This window comes from Podarcis raffonei, chromosome 15 (genome assembly GCF_027172205.1).
Source record: "Podarcis raffonei isolate rPodRaf1 chromosome 15, rPodRaf1.pri, whole genome shotgun sequence".
Classification (NCBI taxonomy): domain Eukaryota; kingdom Metazoa; phylum Chordata; class Lepidosauria; order Squamata; family Lacertidae; genus Podarcis; species Podarcis raffonei.
The window spans coordinates 26,444,540-26,468,071 of NC_070616.1; the positions used below are offsets into that span (position 1 = coordinate 26,444,540).

At 44.7% G+C, this 23,532-nt stretch overlaps 1 protein-coding gene across 8 annotated transcripts in view; it reads left to right on the forward strand.

The window, feature by feature from the left end:
* Window positions 1–6,906, forward strand: part of TTC12 (tetratricopeptide repeat domain 12) — a 37,577-nt gene extending 30,671 nt beyond the window's left edge. For 7 of the 8 annotated variants that reach the window (XM_053366873.1, XM_053366872.1, XM_053366877.1 and 4 more), the window contains 3 exons: window positions 1,712–1,811; window positions 4,069–4,294; window positions 6,732–6,906. In XM_053366873.1, coding sequence (XP_053222848.1) covers window positions 1,712–1,811; window positions 4,069–4,294; window positions 6,732–6,807 — 402 coding nt within the window. In that variant the 3' untranslated portion in view covers window positions 6,808–6,906. Of the gene's footprint in view, window positions 1–872; window positions 1,077–1,711; window positions 1,812–4,068; window positions 4,295–6,731 lie in introns of those variants that run through there. The other variant, XR_008327751.1, reaches the window with a different exon arrangement.
* The last annotated feature ends 16,626 nt before the right edge of the window (window positions 6,907–23,532 follow it).

Sequence of the window (23,532 nt, forward strand, 5' to 3'; positions counted from 1 at the left end):
AAAGGAGTTGCAGCCCTTCCCCTGCCTTATACAGTGGTACCTCGGGTTACAGACGCGTTAGGTTAGACGCTTCAGGTTACAGACTCTGCTAATCCAGAAATAATACGTCCGGTTAAGAACTTTGCTTCAGGATGAGAACAGAAATCGCACGGCAGTGGTGCAGCAGCAGCGGGAGGCCTCATTAGCTAAAGTGGTGCTTCAGGTTAAGAACAGTTTCAGGTTAAGAACGGACCTCCAAAACGAATTAAGTTCTTAACCCGAGGTACCACTGTACTGAATCCGAAGCAAAAAGCACTGGGTGCAAAATGGACCCTCTGGTTATACAGAAACTAGGGTTGCTTATTATAGGCATTTCTCTTCTTTCTTTCCTGAAAATGTTCACACTTTAAGCTATATGGAATCAGAACATTGATGCATCTAGCCTGGTACTCATTGTTGTTTTTCCTGTAACGGAGCAGATTAGCCCAGCATTTGCCAGTTCTGAATTGGTAGTGTTTTCCCAAATTCTATCTTGCTACCTGCTGCATGAGATGCCAGGGACTGAACCTGTGGCCTGCAAAGCATGTGCTCTACCACTGAGCTATAGGCCCAACCTTTCCTTAGTATATATACACCTTAGAAATAATTTATGGGATTGCCCAACTACCTGCACTGCAGTGTTCTTTCCAGTAATTTTTATAGTATTTTTGCCACCCTCTTCTGCTGAAAAAGAAGAACATAAGATAGCTCCTGTCCTCAGCCTTACGATCTAAAAGAAGGAGTTAATAGAAGGAAAGTGCCCTGAATACATCTTAGCCCTTTAAAACCAGGGGAGAGGCAGCAGTGCACCCACCTACAATGGTACTCTCACTGCTTTCCGCTTCCTCCCCCAGTAATCCCAGAAGTTGTAGTTTAGTGAGGAGGTTGAGATACCTCACCTCTTAATGTAACTATTATGTCTGGATGGAGTCACAGCAGATGCTTGGAAACTGCATGAGATTCATAGCATTGCTGTGCCTCACTCCCAGCATATCCAGTCTGCAACCATTTGAAGAATTCTAGGCATTCCTTTGGCATCTTAGCATGGCAGCAATGAGGTCAGTGCCCACTTTTGCCACCATTCCATCTTCACCCATGCAGGCTACTGCATGCATAATATAATGAATAGAATATAATGAATAAGTTTAAGATGATGAAAAGCAAAATTTAGCAGGAGCAGAGAGGAAGGAAAATAATTTACAGAGTGTTAGATGACTCCGTGGCCTTAGCTCTTCACCTCTAAATAATGTTTCGGCCCAGAGAAAATGGTCCGGGTACCTATGAAAGCTGAAAGAAGAGACCTTTTATACGTTCTCTTTAATGTGCAGTGAAGCCATGCCTTGGATGGATTTATTCCCTTATCAGCAATTCATGTATGGAAATGAACCATAAGAAGCATCATTAGAACTGCATATTCTTGGGAGTGCCCATATTCCTGTTAGAGGTCGCAGACTGTTGTAGTGTTAGAGCTTGAATCTGATTATGAGGCATTGTCTGGGCATAATTAGGAGCTAATATATTTAAAGATGGAAGAAAATTATTACTCTCAGAATGCCTAAATACCCCATGATTTGCTGCCTTGTCATAAAGCACTCATAAACTTTCTGGAACTGCGGGACTTGTCGTATATTTCCGAGCCCCAGAGTGCATAACTAGACGTTTAATGGATGCCTCTTTTTTTACTCCAATCCAGGCAGATGGGCAGATCACACATGGCTATGCAATGAAAATCCTGGCTGTTTGTGCCAAAAGTAGCCAAGAGGCACAGGAAGAGATTGTGAAGCTTGATAAAAGTAAGTGCTGGCTGCTAAGAGTTGATCTGGGGCAAGGACCACAGACGGATCTCTGCTGTCTACAGGATGAAGCAGGACCGTTAATCCTATCTTAGGCCCTGCAGAATCCAAATACATTTAACAAACAGGGTAGCCTTCACTGCTGCATTATACGGCCTCCAGTCATTCTTAAAGTGCAGCCTGTTGTGCCTGTTTTCTATAGAGAAAATAGGTTTGTGCGCAAAACGGTAAACCACCATCTCGGAAGAGGAAACAGTATCTTGCACTCGTTTAAAGGGAGCAGTTTAAGGAGCAGAAAAGAGGGACTCTATACTGTAAGCAGAGTTGTTGGTTTTGGGGGGAGGAGGGGAAATCTATATTACAAGGCAAGCTCAAGCTTCATTGTGAGCCTCACTCTTAATCCGAATGTGGGGACCAGCTGGGGGGGGGGCACGTTTGTAGAGTAGAGATTAACTGTTCCCCGTCAGATTCTCCCTTAAAAAATCTCCCTTCCTCCCGCATCAATTTTGACATAGTTCCCCACCACCACCACCAAAAGCTGGAAGCAATTGAGCTGGGGAAGAAGGGTGGGGAGAGAAATGGCTCAGAACAGGGGAGATCGCTTTGGAAAACGCGCGACTTTGGAAGAGTTATGCAACCTCCTCCTTTCTCTTCTTTGGGTGCTCCCTTTTCATCGCCTTGGCAAATGTGAGTTGCTGCAAACACTTTGCTGAGGGGACACATAGCAAATAAAGTAACTAGTTCTGCCCTTAGGAGGATTTTATTGACCCCGATACGGTCAAGGAGAGGAACCCTCCCACCTCCCCAGTTGTAGCCTGCCTAGGGCCTGTAATGCATTTGGGCCTCTAATGAGAAGCTGAGTTTTGGAGATTTTTTAAACAATAGACGAGTGACAGTTTGATGCAGATACAGAGACATCACCTTGCCAACAAAGGTCTGTATAGCTATGGTTTTCCCAGTAGTGATGTATGGAAGTGAGAGCTGATCCATAAAGAAGGCTGATCGCCGAAGAATTGATGCTTTTGAATTTTGGTGCCGGAGGAGACTCTTGAGAGTCCCATGGACTGCAAGAAGATAAAACCTATGCATTCTGAAGGAAATCAGCCCTGAGTGCTCACTGGAAGGACAGATCCTGAAGCTGAGGCTCCAATACTTTGGCCACCTCATGAGAAGAGAAGACTGCCTGGAAAAGACCCTGATGTTGGGAAAGATGGAGGGCACAAGGAGAAGGGGACGCCAGAGGACGAGATGGTTGGATAGTGTTCTCGAAGCTACCAGCATGAGTTTGACCAAACTGCGGGAAGCAGTGGAAGACAGGAGTGAGTGGCGTGCTCTGGTCCATGGGGTCATGAAGAGTCAGACACAACTAAACAACTAAACAACAACAACAACACCTTAGTGCAGGACACCCTTTCTTAGGACCACTTCTGAAAGCACAGTTCTGAGATTATTCCTGAGCAACAACTTTGAGCTTTTGATCTTAGAGCTCATTTCAGTTCTCTTCCCCACCCCCAAATCAAGTTGTTGCATACCTTGGAAGCCTGCTCTGGGAAAGCACCGATGCCTACAGCTGACTGCTCAGACAGTCATTAGAAGTCTGCGTAATAATCTCCACCTAATTGCAAGGTAATATTGGGACCCTGCCTTAGAACAGGTTGACTTTTAGATCATTAGCATGTAACTCCTGCAAGCCAGCTTCCACATGCGTGGTGTTTCTTGAAAGAGGAGAGCAGTGTCTCTGTTACAATGGGAACTGTGGAATATGGATGAAGATGTCTCTCAAAGAAGTGTGAAATCCTTGGATCTATCTGGTTCTTTCCCCACCCATAAGCAGGCACCTTGAAGGAAGCTCTCCCACCCTCCTAGCTTGTGGAAAGTCACACCAGACCCCTCTCGGCACAGAACCGCCCTTTGCTGCTTCAAAACCTTTTCAGCCCACCTCTCTGGCACCCTGACACTAAATTGCTTTCCGTCCAGGCCCTGTAGGTCAGCTTGCAAAATGGCTCCCCTGGGATGTGGGTGGAGCAGCAAGTAGCAGGTTGACTCTTTTCAATTTATTAAAAGATTTGACATGAGTTTAATCTGCATTTTCTTCTCCCCACTCCTTGTCCACAGAGCAGCCGTGTTGCTGCTAGTTCTTCCTTTCCAAAAAACCATGAAGGTGTTTGGCATTGAGGGGACAGAGTCTTTGGTTACATCCCTTACTCTTTTGCTGATGTCTGACACCGTTTCTCTTTGGCTCCACACAACCTTGCAGAATGTAAGATCCTGCTGAAGTTTCTGCGCTCAGAGAATGAGGTGTTGGCAGGAAATGCTGCTTTCTGCCTTGGGAGATGCTTTGAGGTGCCCGGAGCAGCCGCTAATTTGCTCGACGTGGATATTGTGCGGATTTTATTGAAAGTCGCTGGCAGGGATGCTCAGAGGACGTCTGCGCAAGAGAACGCAGCCATTGCTTTAGGAAAGCTCTGCACAGCTGATGCCAGGCAAGTATCCACAGATGTGGGCTCACTGAGGATTGTCCTTGTTCTGTTGGTTTTATTTATTTGTTTATTTGGCATATTTATGTCCTGCTGAACTACTAAGTGAAGTTCTCAAGGCAGCTTCCAATATATTTAAAATACAGAAATATGCTAAATGTATGCCTGTAATCACAAAAGGTGAATATTAGGTTTCCCTTGCCCCAGAAATAGCTGCCAAGCCCCTGACAGGTAAGTCTCTCCTTCCCTCCCTCATTGCCTCCCACAATCGCTGGCTCTGGAGACAGATGCAAGGCATGCTGGAGGAATAAAGGCTAGACCTCTGAGAAGCTCATTTTTTATGGCTTTCTGGTCTTGTTTTGCATTTGTTTGTGCTAATATTTATTGGCAGCTACCCTTGGAACTGATGTTATTTGGCAGATTATGAACAAATATTGTAAATCAGTACACATCCAGCCACTTTGGTGGGCTTTATACAAACAGCTGTAGTGGTCAAGGCATCAAGTGGTGAGTGATTTTTGTGTGAGAGAGATGATTGCTTGACTGTTCTGACACATCACAGCCAAGTAGTGAGATCAGGGTTTTCCAGTCAGTCAGGTTTTTATCATTTTTTAAACAGTGTCCATTATAATATCATCTTTTGTTACCTTCTGGAATCCCTTATGACATGTGGAGTGGGCCAGGAAGTGCTGAGTTCTGAGTGCACATCATGTGGCTTTACTGTGCAGGGAGCATTTGCAGGAGATGTTGCCTTCAGAATAGCTTCACCAACATTACATCAACATGTTAAAAAAAAAGCATCCATGGGCTTGCAAAACAGATTTCTGTCTACATAACACATTTTAGCAGTCTTGGGAAGCTTGAGTGGCTGGATCTTATCAGACTTGATATTCCCAGCTGGAAAGACACCAGGGTTATCCCCAGGCCAACAGCATTGGGCAGAATGTCTAAGGCTGCAGTCCTATGCACACATACTTGAGCCCAGCGAGACTTGCATCTAAATAAAGGTTAATTTGATTGGGGCTGCAAGCCTCTTTGGCTGTGATCAAACTGGCTTGTGGGACTGGAAATGAAGGGAACTGCTGGATTATCCTTCTATTCCTATAAGAGAAACCCATTCACAGCCAGAGGGGCTTCTTCTTTCCCAGTTGTCGGAGCCCCTGGAGCCTGCCCCTGCCAGTGAAGGGTTTTGCACAAGAGAACCTGCCCTACCCAAAGAGAATTTGAGCATTTCTCAAAACCGACCATGAAAATAATCAAAAAGCCTCCATATGCTGCATAAGCTCTTTCAGTGCCTGTGCTTTAAGCCTGGTCATTCTCGATGTGGTGAGGTCAGCCTGAATTTGTTCTGATATTGGCTCTCCCTTTCCCCAGGCCGGAGACTGAATGGGCAAGGTATTGGCATACAGCCCTCGAGCCTAATTGCACCTTTTTGAAGCAGGACAGGTTTTGCCACTTGCAGATGGGATGTTTGTGTGTATGTGTCTCATGCATACAGTTTGTGCAAGAGGAAAGCAACGATCTGCGGTGAAAGCGGGAATGTGCTGCAATGTGAACACACCCTTGTGCAATAGTTCTCAAGAGTGTGGAGTGCTTTGATTTAGAACACATTAAAGTACTTCTTCACTCAGTGGAATGGAACTTGCTCCTTCCCACAGGAGGCAGTGATGGCTAATTACTTGGGTGACTTTAAAAGAGGATTAGACAAATTCATGGTTCCTACCCAAATTTCTGTGCTCTGCCTCCATGGTCAGAGGCAAAATCCTTGGGAATTGCAATTGCCGGATACCACAGGAGGGGAGATTGCTCTTGTGCTTGGGTCCCGCTTGCATGTTTTCCATAGGCATCTGGGTGGCTACTGTGAGAACAGGATGCTGGATTAGATGGGTCCTCTTTGGCCTGATCCAGCAGACTCTTCTTAAGGTATTAGGGCGTTGTGTGAAAGAGATCTGGTGCCAGCCAATCCAGCTCCCCTGCTCCCCAGTATGCCAACAACAACTAAACTCTGTTGTGTCAGGAGGAGCAGGAATTTACAAGTAATAAGCTTTTTTATATGCTGGGAAATCTATTGAAGAAGGCATGCAGGTTCCCTTTCAAGTTGCTTTCTACCCACTTGAAAACATTGGCAGCATGGAGATAAATTCAACAGTGTAAATAAGTTTTGATGGATCTAATAATGGAATGCTGAATGGTTTAGTTTATGTAAAATATGCAGGGATTTATGTTACACAAAATGAACCATGGAAAGGAAAGAGAGGAAGTCATTGATATTTTAAGGTTGTTAAAATGAATACTCTAAATTGTAAAACAGAAAATTTAATAAAAATTAGAGAGAGAGAGAGCTGCTGTCTACGACTCTGATAAGTGAGAGACACATAACTTCATCTTTTGCCCTGACAATTGCATTTGACTTAATCTTCCTCTTTTGCTTTGCAACTTCTAGGCACACTAGTCGGCTACGGGAGCTGAACGGAATGGCGGTCCTCAACACCTCTTTGAAGCACATGCAGGGATTTTAAAGGCTTCTGTAAATGTTCCAGAGCATGTTTACAAAGTCTGCCATAGCTCTGGTCAGGGCTGCACTTTGTTTTTGTAATAAAGAGGATTAATTGGAACAAGGCTACTGTTTGGTGATTCATGGAGGGGGAGATAAAAGTATTGGAAGGATAACTGAGTTAATACAAAGCCTGAGGCCATGCCTGGATGGAAGAGGCTTTTTCCTCCTTTCCAAAAAGAGGTAACCTTTCCATGAGCAAATTTCTTGGTATGATAGAAGTTGCACCGTTTCAAGAGGGCTCTGAAATAGCCACTGGTTTCCTTTTTGCAGAAGCCACTTGTCAAGTGTTAATCAGCTATCTTAGGTGTCGATTTTCATGCCCAGATAGGTAGAGAGCATGAAAAAGAAAATGAGTAAATGTGTTCCTTTTTAAGGTGAGGGTAATGTAAATGTCCTAGACAGACATTGACAATAGGTGGTTATTAACAAAAATGGGCAGTTGTCAGTCTTAAAGAATCAAAGAGGACATTTGAGGCGGAGCTGTGTGGAGGGTAAATTGAACCCTTTGCAGCAGCAGCAGCTTAGCACATACCTCCTGTTTGTGAAAGACCAAGCAACACACTGAATGCACACAAAAATCTATTGCAAGGTCAGATGTGGACCTGGCCCCCAGACTGGTGTATTTAGCTTCAGTACTTTTTTGCTGCTTAATCAGGTTGCAGTAATATAATCAAAATGGGCAGCCAGCCTATGAAGAGGAGAAAAGAAACAGAAAAGTAAAGGGCAATCTTATTTGATTTCAGATTGGCTCTTCTCTTCTCCCTCCTTGACACTTTTAGATGGCTATTATGCCAAAAGCAGCAGATGTAAAATTAGATATCATTATGTCCTCTTGGGAGCCGCTGATGAGTGTATTAATCTTCCCCACTTCAGAGGAAGGTGCTGTTTGGAGTGAGTTGGGCTTTCTTCCAAGCCAGATATGATGGCTGGCTGGAAGGGGCTGCTGCTCATTTGACACTGAACACCAGCACAACGGTGTTGGTCTCTTTGGGTTGTGGGCCCTGGTGGATACTGGTTTAATCACCTTCACTGGGTGGTCACTCTATTCTGCACATTTTAATTGAATAGGTCTCAGGTTGTACTTTTGCATTCTGTTGCTATTCTTTACAACATTTTCCTGTATGCTCATGTATATCGAAACCTTTCTTTTGAAGATAACCCTTCATGCATCTGATGGAGCAGACTCTAGTCCATGAAACTATAAGCCAAAACAAAGTTTTTTATCTTTAATGTATCACAAGACTGGATGATTATTATTGTTATTATTAGTGTCATTATTTTGATTAAAAAATGCACACAAACATCTCTGGTCCTGCCGATGTGGGCAAACCCACCCCATATAGGTGGCCCATGCCGGCAGTGCCATTCTAAACTAAAAAAAAAATTTGCTCCCCACCCCAAAGTTAAACACTTCTGCTAAAAAAAAATGCAACAACTTTTCTGTCTGAATTTTCACTGTTTGAAATATAGCAACCCGAACCACATACAAATCAGAAGACTCTTCTCTCCATTGACTCAGTCTCTTCAAGGGATAGCTAAAACATGCTTATATGTTTTTATAGTGTCACAGGATGGCTTTGTTTTAGTTCAGGGGTGTCCAACAGGTCGATCGCGATCCACTGGTAGATCCCCGCGAGGTTTTGTTAGATCTCTGGCTCCCTTTCCTTAGTGTGGCTAAAACGGACTCCTGTCACACCCCCTCGCCCCGCCCTCCATTGTTGTATGATCTCTGGAAGGGAAGATGGAGCTTTCTCTGTGCTGCTGTTTTGATCCATAGTGATCTTTTTGTGAGTGACTGCACGCCTTCGCCCCTTGCCTTTAACCCCCCAAAAAAGCATAACCCTCCAAAAACGATGCTTTTCTCCTCCTTAAAAAAAGCTCAATGACTTTGAGCTGAACCCCCCCTCCCCAAGGAGTTGGCCACCACTGTTATAGTTAATCCATTGAAGAGTGTCAGGAGCTTCTGAAGAAGGAGCCTCATAACATGTTATCTTCAGTACATCTTTGAGGTCTTCTTTGATTCCCTTTTCCCCCTTCCAGGCATTGGCCAGACCCCCAGGTCTTCTTTGCTTCAGCAGAGCTGCTGTTTCAGACTATGCCTTGGCCCTCTTGGGCAGCAGAGTTGGCCCTTTCCCCCTCAAAGTCACATTTTACCTTCTCCTGTAGAAGATTACAACATTGATTCTGGAGCTTTGACACATTCTTTATACAATACAGGTATTATTTCATGTTTGCAAAGCTCCATACTGGATCCTTCTGCACCCATGTCAAGTGATGGCTCCAGAGTTCTCCTGTTCTTTTTTCTGCCCCTTTGATTGTGAACAGGCTCTTCTGTAACCACTAGATGGCAAACTGGTTACTCATTAAATTCTTCCGCTAAGACACATATGCAAACTATTTCAAGAGTTGCTTGGACAATATCCATTGCAGTTGCTGATCACAGCAGATGGCTGACATCCATTGTGCTGTTAGGATTATGTTTAGATGTACTAAATCAGAAGTGTGCATTGGTGTTACTGTGAGTGCTGAGGTCTAAGCTTGACACTAACCCCCTGGGATTGGCTTCCTAGAATTAAAGAAATCCAGCACGACTTAAATGGAAAAGATGTAAAATCGCTTTCCAACTTTTTACTGGGCAGTTGCGGATTCTAAATGCGGAGCTGCTTAATCAAGAAGGTGCTAAGCATTCACAGCCTCCTTTTGGAATCATGCAAAAGTCTTTAATGAGGCTAAGTTTGGAGCCAGCCTCCTTTGAATTTAGTGCAGAAGCTGATTTTTTCAGCGCTAGGATTCAGGCTTAAAGCTTGTGATAAATAGTAAGAACAGAGACTATTTTTCTGTTGCCTGAGTTAACCATGGCTGGTATGAAGAAAACGCTTTCCAAAATAGTCTTGTTACTTTGTAGCCTCACACAACCTGCCTATAAGAACTTACTAAATAATAACAGTAGTAGTAGTAGTAGTAATAATAATAATAATAATAATAATAATAATAATAATAATAATAATTTACAGGTTAAGAAGTAGTCCTTGGGCTCATTGTTCATCCCATAGATACTATTTACTCCAGAAAGCAAAAGCAACAGTAATGGTAGCAGGGAGATCTGTGGGACTAGAAAAAGGATTCTGAAGAGCACCACCACCACCAGCCCCGCCAGCAATAACAAGATCCCAGGGGAGAAGACTTTTTATAAATGCCTGCAGTCTCCCCAGTACTTTCAACAGCTGCTGGGTCTGAAAGTTCCAGGCGCTGGGAGCTGTTGATGGCACCTTCCCAAAGCTACAAAAACTTCTGCTGAACTGGGGGGGGGCACCATCTTTCAGGAGAGCAGATCCAGGAGCTACGTGATAGCCTAGTTTGGCACCATCAGCAGCACCTTGCTGTTCGCAAGGACAGTTCTTTCATTGTGAGGGCAAATAACATCTGTTAATATATCTGATTTTGCTGTTATGATATAGACACAGGAAAAGAGAGAGAAGCTCTGTCTCTCGCACAGTGGCAGAGCTTTGTTTTTTTCTAAAACACCCCCCCCCCGCCTCGTTATCTTGTTGCCTTTATTTTATTTTTGAAATAATTTTTATTAGATTTTACAAGTGTAAAATACTGAATACATATTCATATTTAGAGACTCCAGACTTCCCACCCCTCACATCCTATTGTCGACATTTTCAACTGCATATTATTTCATCCATATTTTATATCTCTACATATTGTCCATAGTATTTGTTACATTACAAGTATTATTAGAATCCTGCTAATGTTTTCATTTGCTTACAGAGGTCTCCTAAATAAATTATAAATCTTTCCAATTCTTTCTTGAAGTTTTTGTCTTCTTGGTTCCTGAGCCTTCCTGTCAGTTTTGCCATTTTGACGTACTCCAACAGCTTAATTTGCCATTCTTCTCTGGTAAGGACTTTATCTTCTTTACATCTCTGGGCTAGTAGCATCCGTGCAGCAGTTGTAGCATACATGAAAAGTCTTTTCTGCTTCTTTGGGATCTTGGTACCTACAATTCCTAATAAGAAAGCTTCTGGTTTCTTTATAAAAGTTATTTTAAGCACATTTTTTCTCAAATATTTTCATACTGCCTTTCTGAAAACCATCAAAGGGGGGTCCATCCTGTAAGAATAAAAATAAATAACAAAACAACTACAGTTGCATGCTCTCCTAACACTGTATTTACAGTTCCTACTAGAGTATCCCATTCCCCACTTTTTCCACGTTGAACCAGAGTCTTGTTTGTTGACTGTTTTTAGAAACAGAATATTGCCTGGACTGAGCTGGTTCTGGTCCATCAAGGTAATTCTGAGGTCCTAACATTTAATTTCTACACAACCTACACTTGACTCTCTTTCTGCCCTGCACACCTCTTCTTTGACTTGTTCACACATTACAGTGAATGCAGGTACAAGCTGTCTACACATGCACAAGTGTTTGTGTGTATGAGTGTACACGTGTTAATTTGTAAGCTCATCTACACAGAGTGTACACCTGTTGCACATTACATGTGTGTAACTACAAGTGTACAGATCACCCATGAGTGTACGCAGATTGTACACTCGTTGAATGTAGCCTGTCTCAGACAGTCCATACAATTTAGTGTTTTAACTGGATGGGCACTTGGGATTTTTTAACTGCAGTGGTTCCACTCCAAATGACCTGTCTAATATTTACAGAAATATAACCACAGTTGAGCTCCTTGTGACAGAGACCAGCTTGTGAAGAAAATGCTATGGCAGCTCTTACATGGGGTAGCTATTCCTGTGGCCCTCCAAATGTTGCCGCACTACAAATCCCATAATCCCCCTGCCCATTCGCCATGCTGATGGGAGTGGCAGTCCAGCAAATTTGGAAGGGTCCTAACCTAAAGTGTCAACTCCATGTAAAAGGTAAAGGGCCCCTGGACGGTTAAGTCCAGTCAAAGGCAACTATGGGGTTGCGGTGCTCATCTCGCTTTCAGGCCGAGGAATCCAGCATTTGTCCACAGACAGCTTTTCTGGGTCATGTGGCCAGCAAGACTAAACCGCTTTTGGAGCCACAGAACACCATGACGGAAGCCAGAGTGCATGGAAATGCTGTTTATTTTCCCATTGCAGTGGTACCTATTTATCTACTTGCACTGGTGTGCTTTTGAACTGCTAGGTTGGCAGGAGCTGGGACAGAGCAACGGGAGCTCACCCCTTCACTGGGATTCGAACCGCCGACCTTCTGATCAGCAAGCCCAAGAGGCTCAGTGGTTTAGACCACAGTGCCACCCGCGTCCATGTACCAACTCCATGTAGGCTGTCCTGCTTGGTAATAAATACTGACGCATCCTTTTAAATGATGCTTCTTCCTTTCCACCCGGTATGGGATTTGAATAGGCTTTTCTACATAATACAGAAGCTGTAGGTCGCAGGGCTAAATGCATTTGTTTCCATCCACCCTTGTCTTTGGTGGCAATGAGGTTATGATGACTTCATTCAACAAGATCTGTTTCATGTCTTTATAACAAAGGCAGGCACAGCTGGCTTAGCCATAGATCTTTTAAAATTATGTGTGCGGTTCACAGCCAAGGTTAACTGTAATGCTTCTAATCGAGTCTTAAACTGCTCAGGGAACTGGAGACAGCCTTGCCACTGCCTGCTTATGAGTAACAAAACATCGAAGAAATGTTTCTTCCAAGAAATTGCTTGTAGGGACCAGGACAGGCACCAAAAATGCTATCCTGGTATGAATTCACAACAAAGGACCTGAATCTTGCCCAGACCAAGGAAAACTGACAGACCTGTGCTGTTTTAGGGCCAGACTGCTGTTGGTTACAAATCTCTGCCTTTTAAGTTCCAGAGTCCTTCCTGCCCATATTTAATTGTGTCTCAAAGACCTGAAAGTTTCAGCTCATTTTTCACTGGTCTATATTTCATGAACTGTCCCTGGGATTTTTTGGTTTGCACTGAAGTGGGTGGGGCATGGTATGCATTTTGTATTTGTTGCTGCTTTATGGCTTTTTACTAGAAAGGTTAAAAAAAGAAAATATTTCAACTTAATCAATTTTACACCTGCCTGGTGTAAGGCAAGGCCTTCTCATGAAGATCGAAAAGTTACACTTTCTTTGCCCTGTGTGGAGAACCAGTTTTCTGATGCAGCACAAACAATCTGATAGCCTGGCTTCAAAATGTTGCAAAGTAGGGTTGCCATAGTTCAAGAGGTAAAAATCCGGACACGAAAAGTCATTAAGGTTTTTTTGGAGCCCAGATCGCCCAAGCCAGAGCTGAACCAGATGGGTTCATGAAGAGTCGGACATGACGAAACGACTAAACAACAACAACAACAACCCTTTCAAAATGTGTCCTTGCCAAAGTAGCACACAAAATATAATAATAATATATAATAAAAACCAGTTAGAGCAATGAAAACAAAATAGCAATGTAATCACTTCATTTCAAGCTATCCATCCAACTAAGAGATCTAAATCTGCCAATAAAAAACTGGGGGGAAAATAATTTCAGAATTCACAAGTACTGAAAAACATGCTGCAATATTATTATTATTATTATTATTATTATTATTATTATTATTATTATTAAAATGTGTGATTTGACCACTCATGTCACTTGACTACATTCCATGTAGTAACAGAAGAATTAGGCCTAGCCACCAACCACAGATCAACATAATATTTGCTCAGACTGGAAAGTCAATTACAGTGGTACCTCGCAAGACGAAATTAATTCGTTCTGCGAGTTTTTTTGTCTTGTGAATTTTTCGTCTTGCGAAGCACGGATTCCCTGGGTATTAACGGTTTTAAGAAAAAGGAAACAAACTCGCAAGACATTTTTATCTTGCGAAGCAAGCCCATAGGGAAATTCGTCTTGCGAAGCAACTCAAAAAACGAAAAACTCTTTCGTCTTGCGAGTTTTTCGTCTTACGAGGCATTCGTCTTGCGAGGTACCACTGTACATTGTGGGTGGGAGTTGCCGCACTGACATTGTGCTTTGGAGAGCACCCAACCACCCTATAAGCAAGGTCATTTTTTTAAAAAAGTTTATTAAGGGAGGGAGGGGCAGGAGACCTGGCACTCAGGCACGCTGACCCACCCCCTAACAATGCCCCTGTTTGTAAACCAGGCTTTGCCAAAGAGAACTACATTTCATAAAGCCGTCTTCTTAGCCAACTCTCTCTCTGTCATCTAAGCCAACCGAAATCTCAAAGCAGAGAGGAATAAATCGAGCACACACAGCCTTGGTTTGTGTCATCGCTTCCACCTCTTTTCTTAATCAGTACCTTCCAATTGGCTGGACTTCTCTTCTCTCCCTCGCCCTTTTGCAATTGGCTGCTGTCTGGCCTAAAGACTTTTTTATAAAGTATGTAATTCAAGACTGCTCACCTGTAAAGCGGGGTTTGCAAATGCTTCATTGCAAATGTGCCGCAGCATCTTCTGCCCATGGTGTGAGAAAGGTCCCTTCCAGTGCTTCAAGGGCTCCTGTGTTCAGTTTGAAGCAGAAAGATGGACACCAGCTTCCCCACTTCCTTGCTGGTGGTGGCAGGGCTACTGAGACTGGCTGGTGAGTAAGAGTGGTGGAGAAATGTGTTTTAATATGAACCTTCAAAATTTGCAACATCTCCAAATTTGCCAATGCACTTCTGCAACCAAGGAATGCATACGGAAATGTGTAGGTTAGCGAAATGGTATACATTAGAAGAAATTACAAAAATGTTTCTCATTAGGGGAAACATTGCTTGCAAATGCGTATACTAGGGAAAAATACATACTGAAATGTGCATGTTAGTGGACTTGCAGAAAAACACGTGCAGATTTTAATGCAGTTTTCTTGTTAAAAGTTACAAACTGGTGCAGAAATGGGGAGAACTGCACTCAACATTGGAAAAAAGAAACAGAGAAACTGAAATGAACATACTTGTCCATGCCTCACTTCTTCTTTCTCTGTAGGCTTATTTCAGCTACATAACTGTCACAACTCAGCGCTTGAATTTGCTATTATTATATACAATATGATATTCATCCATTCAGCCATCTGTGGAGCGTTCATTTGCCTTATGTGTTTGCTATTAGCAGATGCAGTGCTAATTTTCTCCAACAGTTTTCTGCCCTCTTGACTCTTGATCTTGATCTTCACTGTAGCATGTTCTCTGTGTCCCACAGGGTGAGACAGCTAGCAGATTTGCTGATCTCAGAAGTCACCGCTTGAACACTGTTTACATTTTTTGCAAAGTGCACATATTCCACTTGTCCCTGCTAATGGCACACACCTGGATTTCTGGGAGCACAAATGTGAAGCCTTGGCAAAATGCACTGATGCGCTTTTTCGCGCGGCAGAGTTTAACCTCCTAATCATGAGGCTCAATGAAGACCTTGGGGATGTCAACAGCTGCTACAGTAGCAGATGTGTGATACGGGGGGAAAAGAGAGGTGGTTAAAAAGATGGTCCAGAAATTTAAAATAATGCTTGATTTTGATTTGGAGATCTCAGGGGGATAGGTATCACTTTATGTGTGGTTTGTTTCGGACTTGGCTGATGAAACAAAGCAGCTGTAAGCCAACTTTATGTTCCCACTTAAACCAGACTTATAGCCACTTTGGGCCTCTGACATTGTGCAGAGAAATCTCTTCAACAGGAGCATTGACATTTATGAGGATTTACTGGGGTAGTTTTTATCAAGATCAATTTTGGGTGAAGGAACCTGTCATTCAGTTGTGAGCTACTACTGGGAAAATACTACTGGGATTGTTGTGATGATCGTTTAGGGCCCTGCCAATTGGAGAGTTTTATTAACAAGACTCAGTTTGGCACCAGTTGCTTACATAAGAATATGTTAGATTCATTGGGTGTGGGTAGGTTCATCAATGGCTGTTTTAACATAGCCATTCATTCCAGCTGCCTCTGTTTACCCGCAATCTATGTTTTCTGGTCCCTGCCTCTGGTGAGCCACAGCCTGAGTTTTCGCCCCAGTTTTTCCTTTAGGGGATGCCTTGTTAAAAATGTGAGCTACATTTACTAGGTTTGGCAGTCTTCAGAGGTTGGAACATAACCTGCCACACACACTTACACACCAGGATCTCTAAACATTTAACCTTAGAGGGAGTGACAACTGGATACATCATTTTTATTTATTTAAAGTATTTCAGCTTTAATTTATAATACTGCATAATCCAACAATACAATACAATACAATACAATACAATACAATACAATACAATACAATACAATACAATACAATGAAGTCACTCGATTCATATAAATATCAGTTGTATATTCCATTGGTCCAATCATGCGAAGAATAAAAATAATGCACCTATTGTGATATACATATGTTATGTGCGTAAGAAAATGAGACAAAATGGATAACGACAAAGACAATGATGGATGCATCTTCTCTCATGCACAGGAATGTGCATGAACATTAAAGTCATTGTGGGTTGCCATTTGTTATCCAATTGATCAGGTTCTGGGTCCTGGAGGGAAGAGTGGAGGGTGCTGATGGTCTGTCCAAGTGGGACAGGAGCAGTTGGGTGATCCGAAAGAGGGCAGGGGAGCAGAGCCATTATTACAGATGATAGAGGTTTAAAAACTGCTTTTTCTTTGCCCCCGACTGATTATAGCAAACAAATGCAACAAACTGCTTTAGCACACTGCGCTTCTTCTTTTAAACAAATTTAGTTGGTGGGATTGCAGCTCGCACCTTCTCCTGGAGTTTCTTTGAAATGTAAAGGCAACTAGGGAGGGCTGGAGATAAGTTGCTTGGACTCAGGAGCAAGTCTGAGCCTGGTGGCCTGGGATTGGCCCTCAAGAGTCGGGTGATCGGATGCCCAGGCAGGCTGATGCTGCAGCCTAGATGGCACTCTCCAAGCACAGGGTTTGGTGTTTCCTGGTTTGCAGAGAAGGAACAAAGCAGTGGTGTCACGGGAGCACAACCACAGATGGCATTGGCCCTGATGCTCCTTTGGGTGCCTTACAAGAAGTGTAAATTCAGCCTGGAAGTCAGAGACTGTGTTTGTTTGTTGGTTTGTTTAGAACATGTATAAACAGCTTGGTCAAAAAGTTATCCAAGCAGAATTGGGGGGAAAACACAGCTAAAATCCACTGTCCGTTTGCATCCACCATGTGTATGGATACTCTGATCTACACACCAGCAATTATTTTTCTAAAAAAAGTAGAATATAAATATTCAATACTAAAACTGCACTGTGCTAAAGGCAACTAAATCATCCTGAAATTTCAGCCCTCCCTAGTTGCCTTTACATTTCAAAGAAACTCCAGGAGAAGGTCAAGCTGCAATCCCACCAGTTTAATCTGTTTTGAAGAAGAAGTGCAGCAGAGTCATCCCTACAGAGGATAGAGGTTTAAAAACTGTTTTTTTCTTTGCCCCCAACTGATTATAATAAACAAATGCAACAAACTGCTTTAACACACTACCTTTTTCTTCTTCTTTTGGTATGATTTTTAGGTGCCTCCAAGAGTGAACTTTGGTCCAGTCCCTCTGCAGACAGAAGCTTTCTTGGTGATGGCCTGGTGACAGCCAAGATTTCAAGGACTGAAGATGACACAGAAAAGGTGACACTTCAGTTTAACAGTTTGACATCAGACCTGGCTACTCAGGATGTTTCTCATTTTCATGAAGTCAGTGGAACGGAGGTAGAAGCAACCTCAGAAGCTGGAGGCCAGACACTTCCTGTTCTTGCTAGAAAGCCTGCAAGCCCCAAACAGTTCTTGGATGGAGCCGTTTTGGATCCCCAAAGCAAAGCTCCTGTCACCAGCCAGTCCTTGTTTACCACAGACATGCCAAAGTCAAAAGCAACATCCTTCAGTCCCCTGCTGGAACGGCTGGTAACACCCCTTTCTAGGGAAGAAGGAAAAGTGGAGGCAACATCTCAGGAGCTCAGCATGACTCTGAAGCAGCCTGCCTCCACCCCCAGCAAGGTAGTAGTGATGGGTGTGATTGCAACTGTGCTGCCTGATTCAGAGCCCTCAGGAAGTGCCGGGCAGAGGGTAGAGTTGTCTATCAACCCTTCTATAGTGGCAGCCACTACCTTTGCTTTCACTGAGAACAGAACAGACACTGAAGGATACCCTGCAGAAACCATGCAGACCCCTGCCAAGAAAGGGATGGATAAATTGTTAACATTGATCCCCAAAGCTAGCCACCAATGGACCCAAGCTGAGCGTCAACAAACCCAGTTGGATATGAGAGCTTCAGTTGTTGGCAGCACTCCGGGTCTCCTGGAGCAGACACAGAGTCAATCCCTTAAGGAGAGCTCCACAGTTCTCTTCCATCAGCCTTTTTCAGAAGAGAAAATGACAATCATTCCCAGGGCAGAGTTGACGCAGCCTTCCTCCTCGGCTTCCTCTCCATATAGAGAGATGGTGTTGGAAGATGAAACCAGTGAGTTTAGAACGGCCGAAAATCCTGCACGTCTAACTGCTTCTCAAAGTAACACCTTCTCTTCCTCATTGTTGTTGACTCCAAACACACTCTCTTCAGAATCCCCACCACACTCTGCCAGGCCAAGGGACACCAGCCAAAGTGTTCTGCCCAAACTTCTCTTTGTGCCCCAGTTTTCCTTATTCAGTAAATCAGGGACATCTGATGAATCAGAGGAGCATCTTCAAGACGGCTTAATTTTGCACCACGAGACTGATAATCAGACAGCCACCCAGACTTCCCATGTCAGGCTTTCTCAAACTGTTGGTGAGCCAAGAAGAACACAGGCTGCCCCTAGTCTGCAAGAAACCACTCTTGAGAGCTGGCCAAAGTTATCTCTCCCACTCCACTCCACTGCACAACCACCGGACATTCCTTTCCTGGTTGATGACAAGCCACAGGTAAGCGTGCATGGCATGCCTCAGCTAGCCCACCCAACATCAGCTCATTCTGGACCTACAATGTCAAGCATGGGTATCTCTTCCACTGTTGCATCGCCATCAGACACTGCGTCTGCCCCTGTTGGTTACATTATGCAAGGCACATCCAAATGTCAACTGCCCAACACGTTTTCGACAGTCCATGGAGAGCAACCATCTCCCAGTGCTCTTGTTCCATCTCTTAGTGAGTCAGAATCATTGGATACATCTGCGCTCACCAAGCCAGAGACTCATGGCACCCATGATGGGCAAAAGAGACCTGTTTCACTTGTTTCTCCTTCTTCTGCTGAACATGAGTCAGAACCATCAGCTGTGGCTTCGGCTTCTGCCTTTCCACATGCTGGATTTAGCACATCAGCTGTGGCAGATTCTTCCCAATCTGAGCCCAGGCAGTCAGTGTTGCCAACTCTTGTACCCAGTGAATCACAGAGAACAGCGTCAGGCACATCTGTGCCATTCCAAGCTCAGCAGCGACTGCTAGGCAACTTTGCTTCTACTCATACTAGAACAACAGCCTCAGGGTCACTTGTTCCTTTTCGTGTTGAACCAAATGTGTCAGGTACATCTGCTGCTGGCCCGAATGTCCCAGACACCACTTTCCTTGGCCATAGCTCTCAAAAACTGTCACCAGACATGTCTGTCTCTTTTTACACTAAGGCACCCTCCCTGCCCGCCCAATCATTGCAACCACGGAGCATCCATCCTCATGCTAGTGGTGAGCTGCAAATGGGTATCTCAGGCACGAATGTGCCATCACATGCCAAGCCGCAAATGCCTGCCTCTTTTATTGATGAGTCCCATCTTTCGGTCACATCTGCCCGTGTTGAGCTAGTGACAAATGAGGCATCCTTGGAACAAGGATTGCCGATCTCTGTTGATGCCAAACCACAGATAGCAGAGTCTTCTGCCTCTTCTCCCACCGAGTCGCAATTGCTAGTGGTGTCTGCCCGTGCCCCCATAGAACATGGGTTCTTGGATGCCTTGGGGAAATTGCGGGGCCTACCCCAAAATGAGAGTTACCCACCAAAAACACATTCCTCTACCCCAGCCCAGCACCCTTCACTTGAAATGCCCTTCCTTGGCTATCTCAAGTCAAGACTATCCAATGCCTCTGCCTTTGTCCATGCTTCATCCCTGTTACCAGAAGCACCAACCTCTACAGGTGCTGAAACCCAGATGCCAAGTAGACTCACATTTGTCCATCCTGATTTGCAACTTCAAGCTGCACCTGGTCTTCCCACGACTCCTCACACTGCTGAGAAAGTGAGTGAAGGAAAACACTCTCCACAAACCAGCCTTCCAACACCTCAGTCTGACACTCGAGGGACAACTGTGCAGGATGTTTCTATCCCTGTCTCCTCAAGAAGTCCTCCTAGTTCAGATGGTCCAGCCTCCCCTATCAGCCACCAAACCAAAATAACCATTCCCCTTGCACTGGCTCACAAGGTGGAGGAAAACATCACCAGCCTGAGGACAACACCAATGCTGGTGGTGGCTGGTGCTCAAGATCTCATGCAAAGCTCCTTGGGGTTCTTTCAACACCTCAGTCGGCCAGATATTGGAAGTCTCGACTCTTTTGCCTCTAGTGGCATCCTGGGAATGTCTCCCTCCCTTCAGTATTTGTCCCACTTGGTCCAGAATGCTGAAAACATGGTGTGCCTACAGCCTATGCGAAACACCACCCCAACTTTGGGAGAACCAATTGCTAGTGGGCAGGAAATGCTGGTTCTGACTTCTGCCCTTGGCTTCTCCCATCCAGGGGTTTCGAGTCTGATACAAATGAGTCCATCCAGTGTCATTCTGGTTAAACCTGTGTTTGTCTTCTTACCACCAGAGGCACCTAAAGGTCATGTGTCACTTCCTACTGAGGAAGAAGTGGGCCATGATGCTAGTCTTTCATTCACCAGCAAGGCTGCACTAGCTTTGGTTACTCCTGGTAGTATCCAGGAGCGATTGGTGGGAATTGGTCCTCTTGTGTCCACCCTTAGACACTCCTCAAGGGCAAACACTCGTTCTCCTAATTTGTTGGATCATCTAGTCATTTCTGGGCCAGCCTCCAGTGCTTCCCCAAAGCATACAGGAGTCAGTCTGGAGAGATCCAACACTTCAACAGCCAATCCATTCCTCTATGGGTTGAGGGATCGTAGCACTAGGACAAAGCATGGGCTGACCACAGACCACAATGAAGACTTTCAGTTGTCTGCTGGAAGGCTGGAAGAGGACAATCCAGTTTCGTTATCTGCTGGAGTGCTTGTGAAGAACCATATCTCAGCTGCTCCACCAGTAATGGTGCCAATCCAGCAACAACCCAAAGCATTATCACTCACAACTGAACTGTTGAGCACCCTTGACAAGGCTTCCTCTCGGTCCTCCTTGACAGAACCCTCTGCCTCTCAGATGCCAACAAGCTCCCTTCAGGCTGCAAGTAACCCCCCACTGCTGAGCTCAACAGTAATGCTTCACGCTGAAGAGCATCCATATGGTTCAGTGAGCCCCATTACCCACATCAGTAAGAACTCTGAAGAGTCCTTGAGTGCATCTTCAGCTAGGAACACGAAACTGCCATTAGAAGTGGGACAACATCTTGCACCTTCAAGCTCAGCATCACGCGGCTCCTTAATCAATGAACACTTTGGAAAGGCTCCTTCTGAAGTTCATTATGTACCCAACGCGGTGTCAACTTTTCCAACGTCCTCAACTGGAAAAGAGCACAAAGAAGCTGCAGCCTTAAATAACCCCTATGCAGAAGCATTTCTCGTGGCAAATGAAACATCTTCCTATCATACGAACACTACCTTCCCCAAGCCTTCTGATTCCCATCACATCCCATCCAAGGCCCCCAGGACAGATGAGAGCCTGGAGACACCATCTTTGTCTTCTCTGTTCTCAGCAGATGCTCTGATGCAAATGACTCTGCCTGGAAAACATCCTGAGGACATCCTGAATCATCAGACACATTCTAGACCATCTGCCGATGTTCCTTCCCAGGTAACAGCTCATTCCTATTCTGCCAAATTGGTTACGGAATACAATCCAACCACTGTAACGCTCAGGGGAAGGGCCTCTCTTGCAAGTGCAGCAGAACAGCTGGAACCAATGCTGAGTGCTGTAGAAACCAAGACTTTGACAGATATTGAAACTTACAAGCAAACCAAAGCAACTAGCTTGATGTCAACCATGCCTGGCACAGATTCTGGGCATTCATCTGCTTCACTGGTTGCCACAGATTTCAGATTAACCTCCTCCTCCCCAGCATCATCATCATCATACTATGCTGCAGGATCTACAGATCATCAAAAGGAGGTTCATAAGTCACCTCTGCACCCTGTCCATTCATTTGCACCAAATTCTACTCTTAAAGATGTGACTCCGTCACTTGTGGGTGAAGAAGCACTGATTTTGGAAACACTGCAGACTGACTCCTACAGGCTACAGCCTAGTGTAGGTGGAACAACTGAAATGGTAGCTTCCTCACCATCAGCAAGCAAGGGCAGGTTTCTTAAACACAGGAGAAACAAGAATGCTGGGACTGGAGATCAGTTCCTGGTTGCATCTCACTTGCAACCTCAGCCAGCAAGTTTAGAAGCTGACCACCCTGAAAGGCCCAGGTTGGCAGGTGATGAACAGGGACAGGAGGAGGAGGCTGCTTCTTCCTTGCCAATCTCCTCAGTGTTTTCTACAGCTCTTAATGCACCAGCATTTCTAATGACCACGTTATTTCCCAGCATTGCTGCTGATGGACTTGTTGGTAGTCTTCTAAACCAGGCATCCCATTTGCAAAGTCTTCCACCGGGCATCTCTGAGATATTCCTAAGTCCTGAAGCTCAAGTCCAACTGACCCTGGGGAGCCTTTCAGATACACCTGGTATGAAGGCTGGTGGAGACTTCTCTACAGATGCTACCAGCACCAGTAGAGGATTTAATTCATACACCTCTGAAGAGCAAGCTCCCATCACAAGTGACTCTACTGGAGGAGGAGGAAGAGAAGACTCAGTAGCTGATTTGCCACCATGGGACCCCAATTCGACTCTGTCAGATTGGAGAGCACACCACCAGAGAGTGATGCGCTCAGATGATGCTTTCCTGGATGGGTAACTATTTGAAGCTGGGGCTATTGGAAGCGTTCCCCAACCTGGTGCCCTCTAAATATTTATGGACTGCAGCCATTGTAGTCCAGAACATTTAGTAGTCCGTGGGACTTGCAGTCTAGAACATTTAGAGGGCACCAAGTTGGGTAAGGATAGCCTCAAGCGAGAGGCAGTCATTTCAATGCTGAGATCAATGTAGGACATGCAAAATTAAGATTATTTATGAATCAGGATAGCTTTCTGTTAAATGAGCTTTCGGTGCTTAAGATCAGGAACTGAGGCCATGCTTTGGGTGGCCTCACTTGTGGAAGCAAGGCGAGTGGTGACTGGGCAGGGAGCCTTGCTTAGCGAATACTGCCTCTGGACAAGGGTGAGAGGCATCTACAAGCTCCCTTCAGATATCATGAACTGCAAAGAACTCCCTGCTGCTCCAGTCAGGGTTTAAAACCATTCTACACAGGGATACGGGTGGCGCTGTGGTCTAAACAACTGAGCCTCTTGGGCTTGCCAATCAGAAGATCAGTTGTTTGAATCCCTGCGACAGAGTGAGCTCCCGTTGCTGTGTCCCAGCTCCTGCCAACCTAGCAGTTCAAAAGCACACCAGTGCAAGTAGATAAATAGGCACCGCTGTGGCGGGAAGGTAAACAGCATTTCCGTGCGCTCTGGTTTCCGTCACGGTGTTCCATTGAGCCAGAAGCGGTTTAGTCATGCTGGCCACGTGTCCCAGAAAGCTGTCTG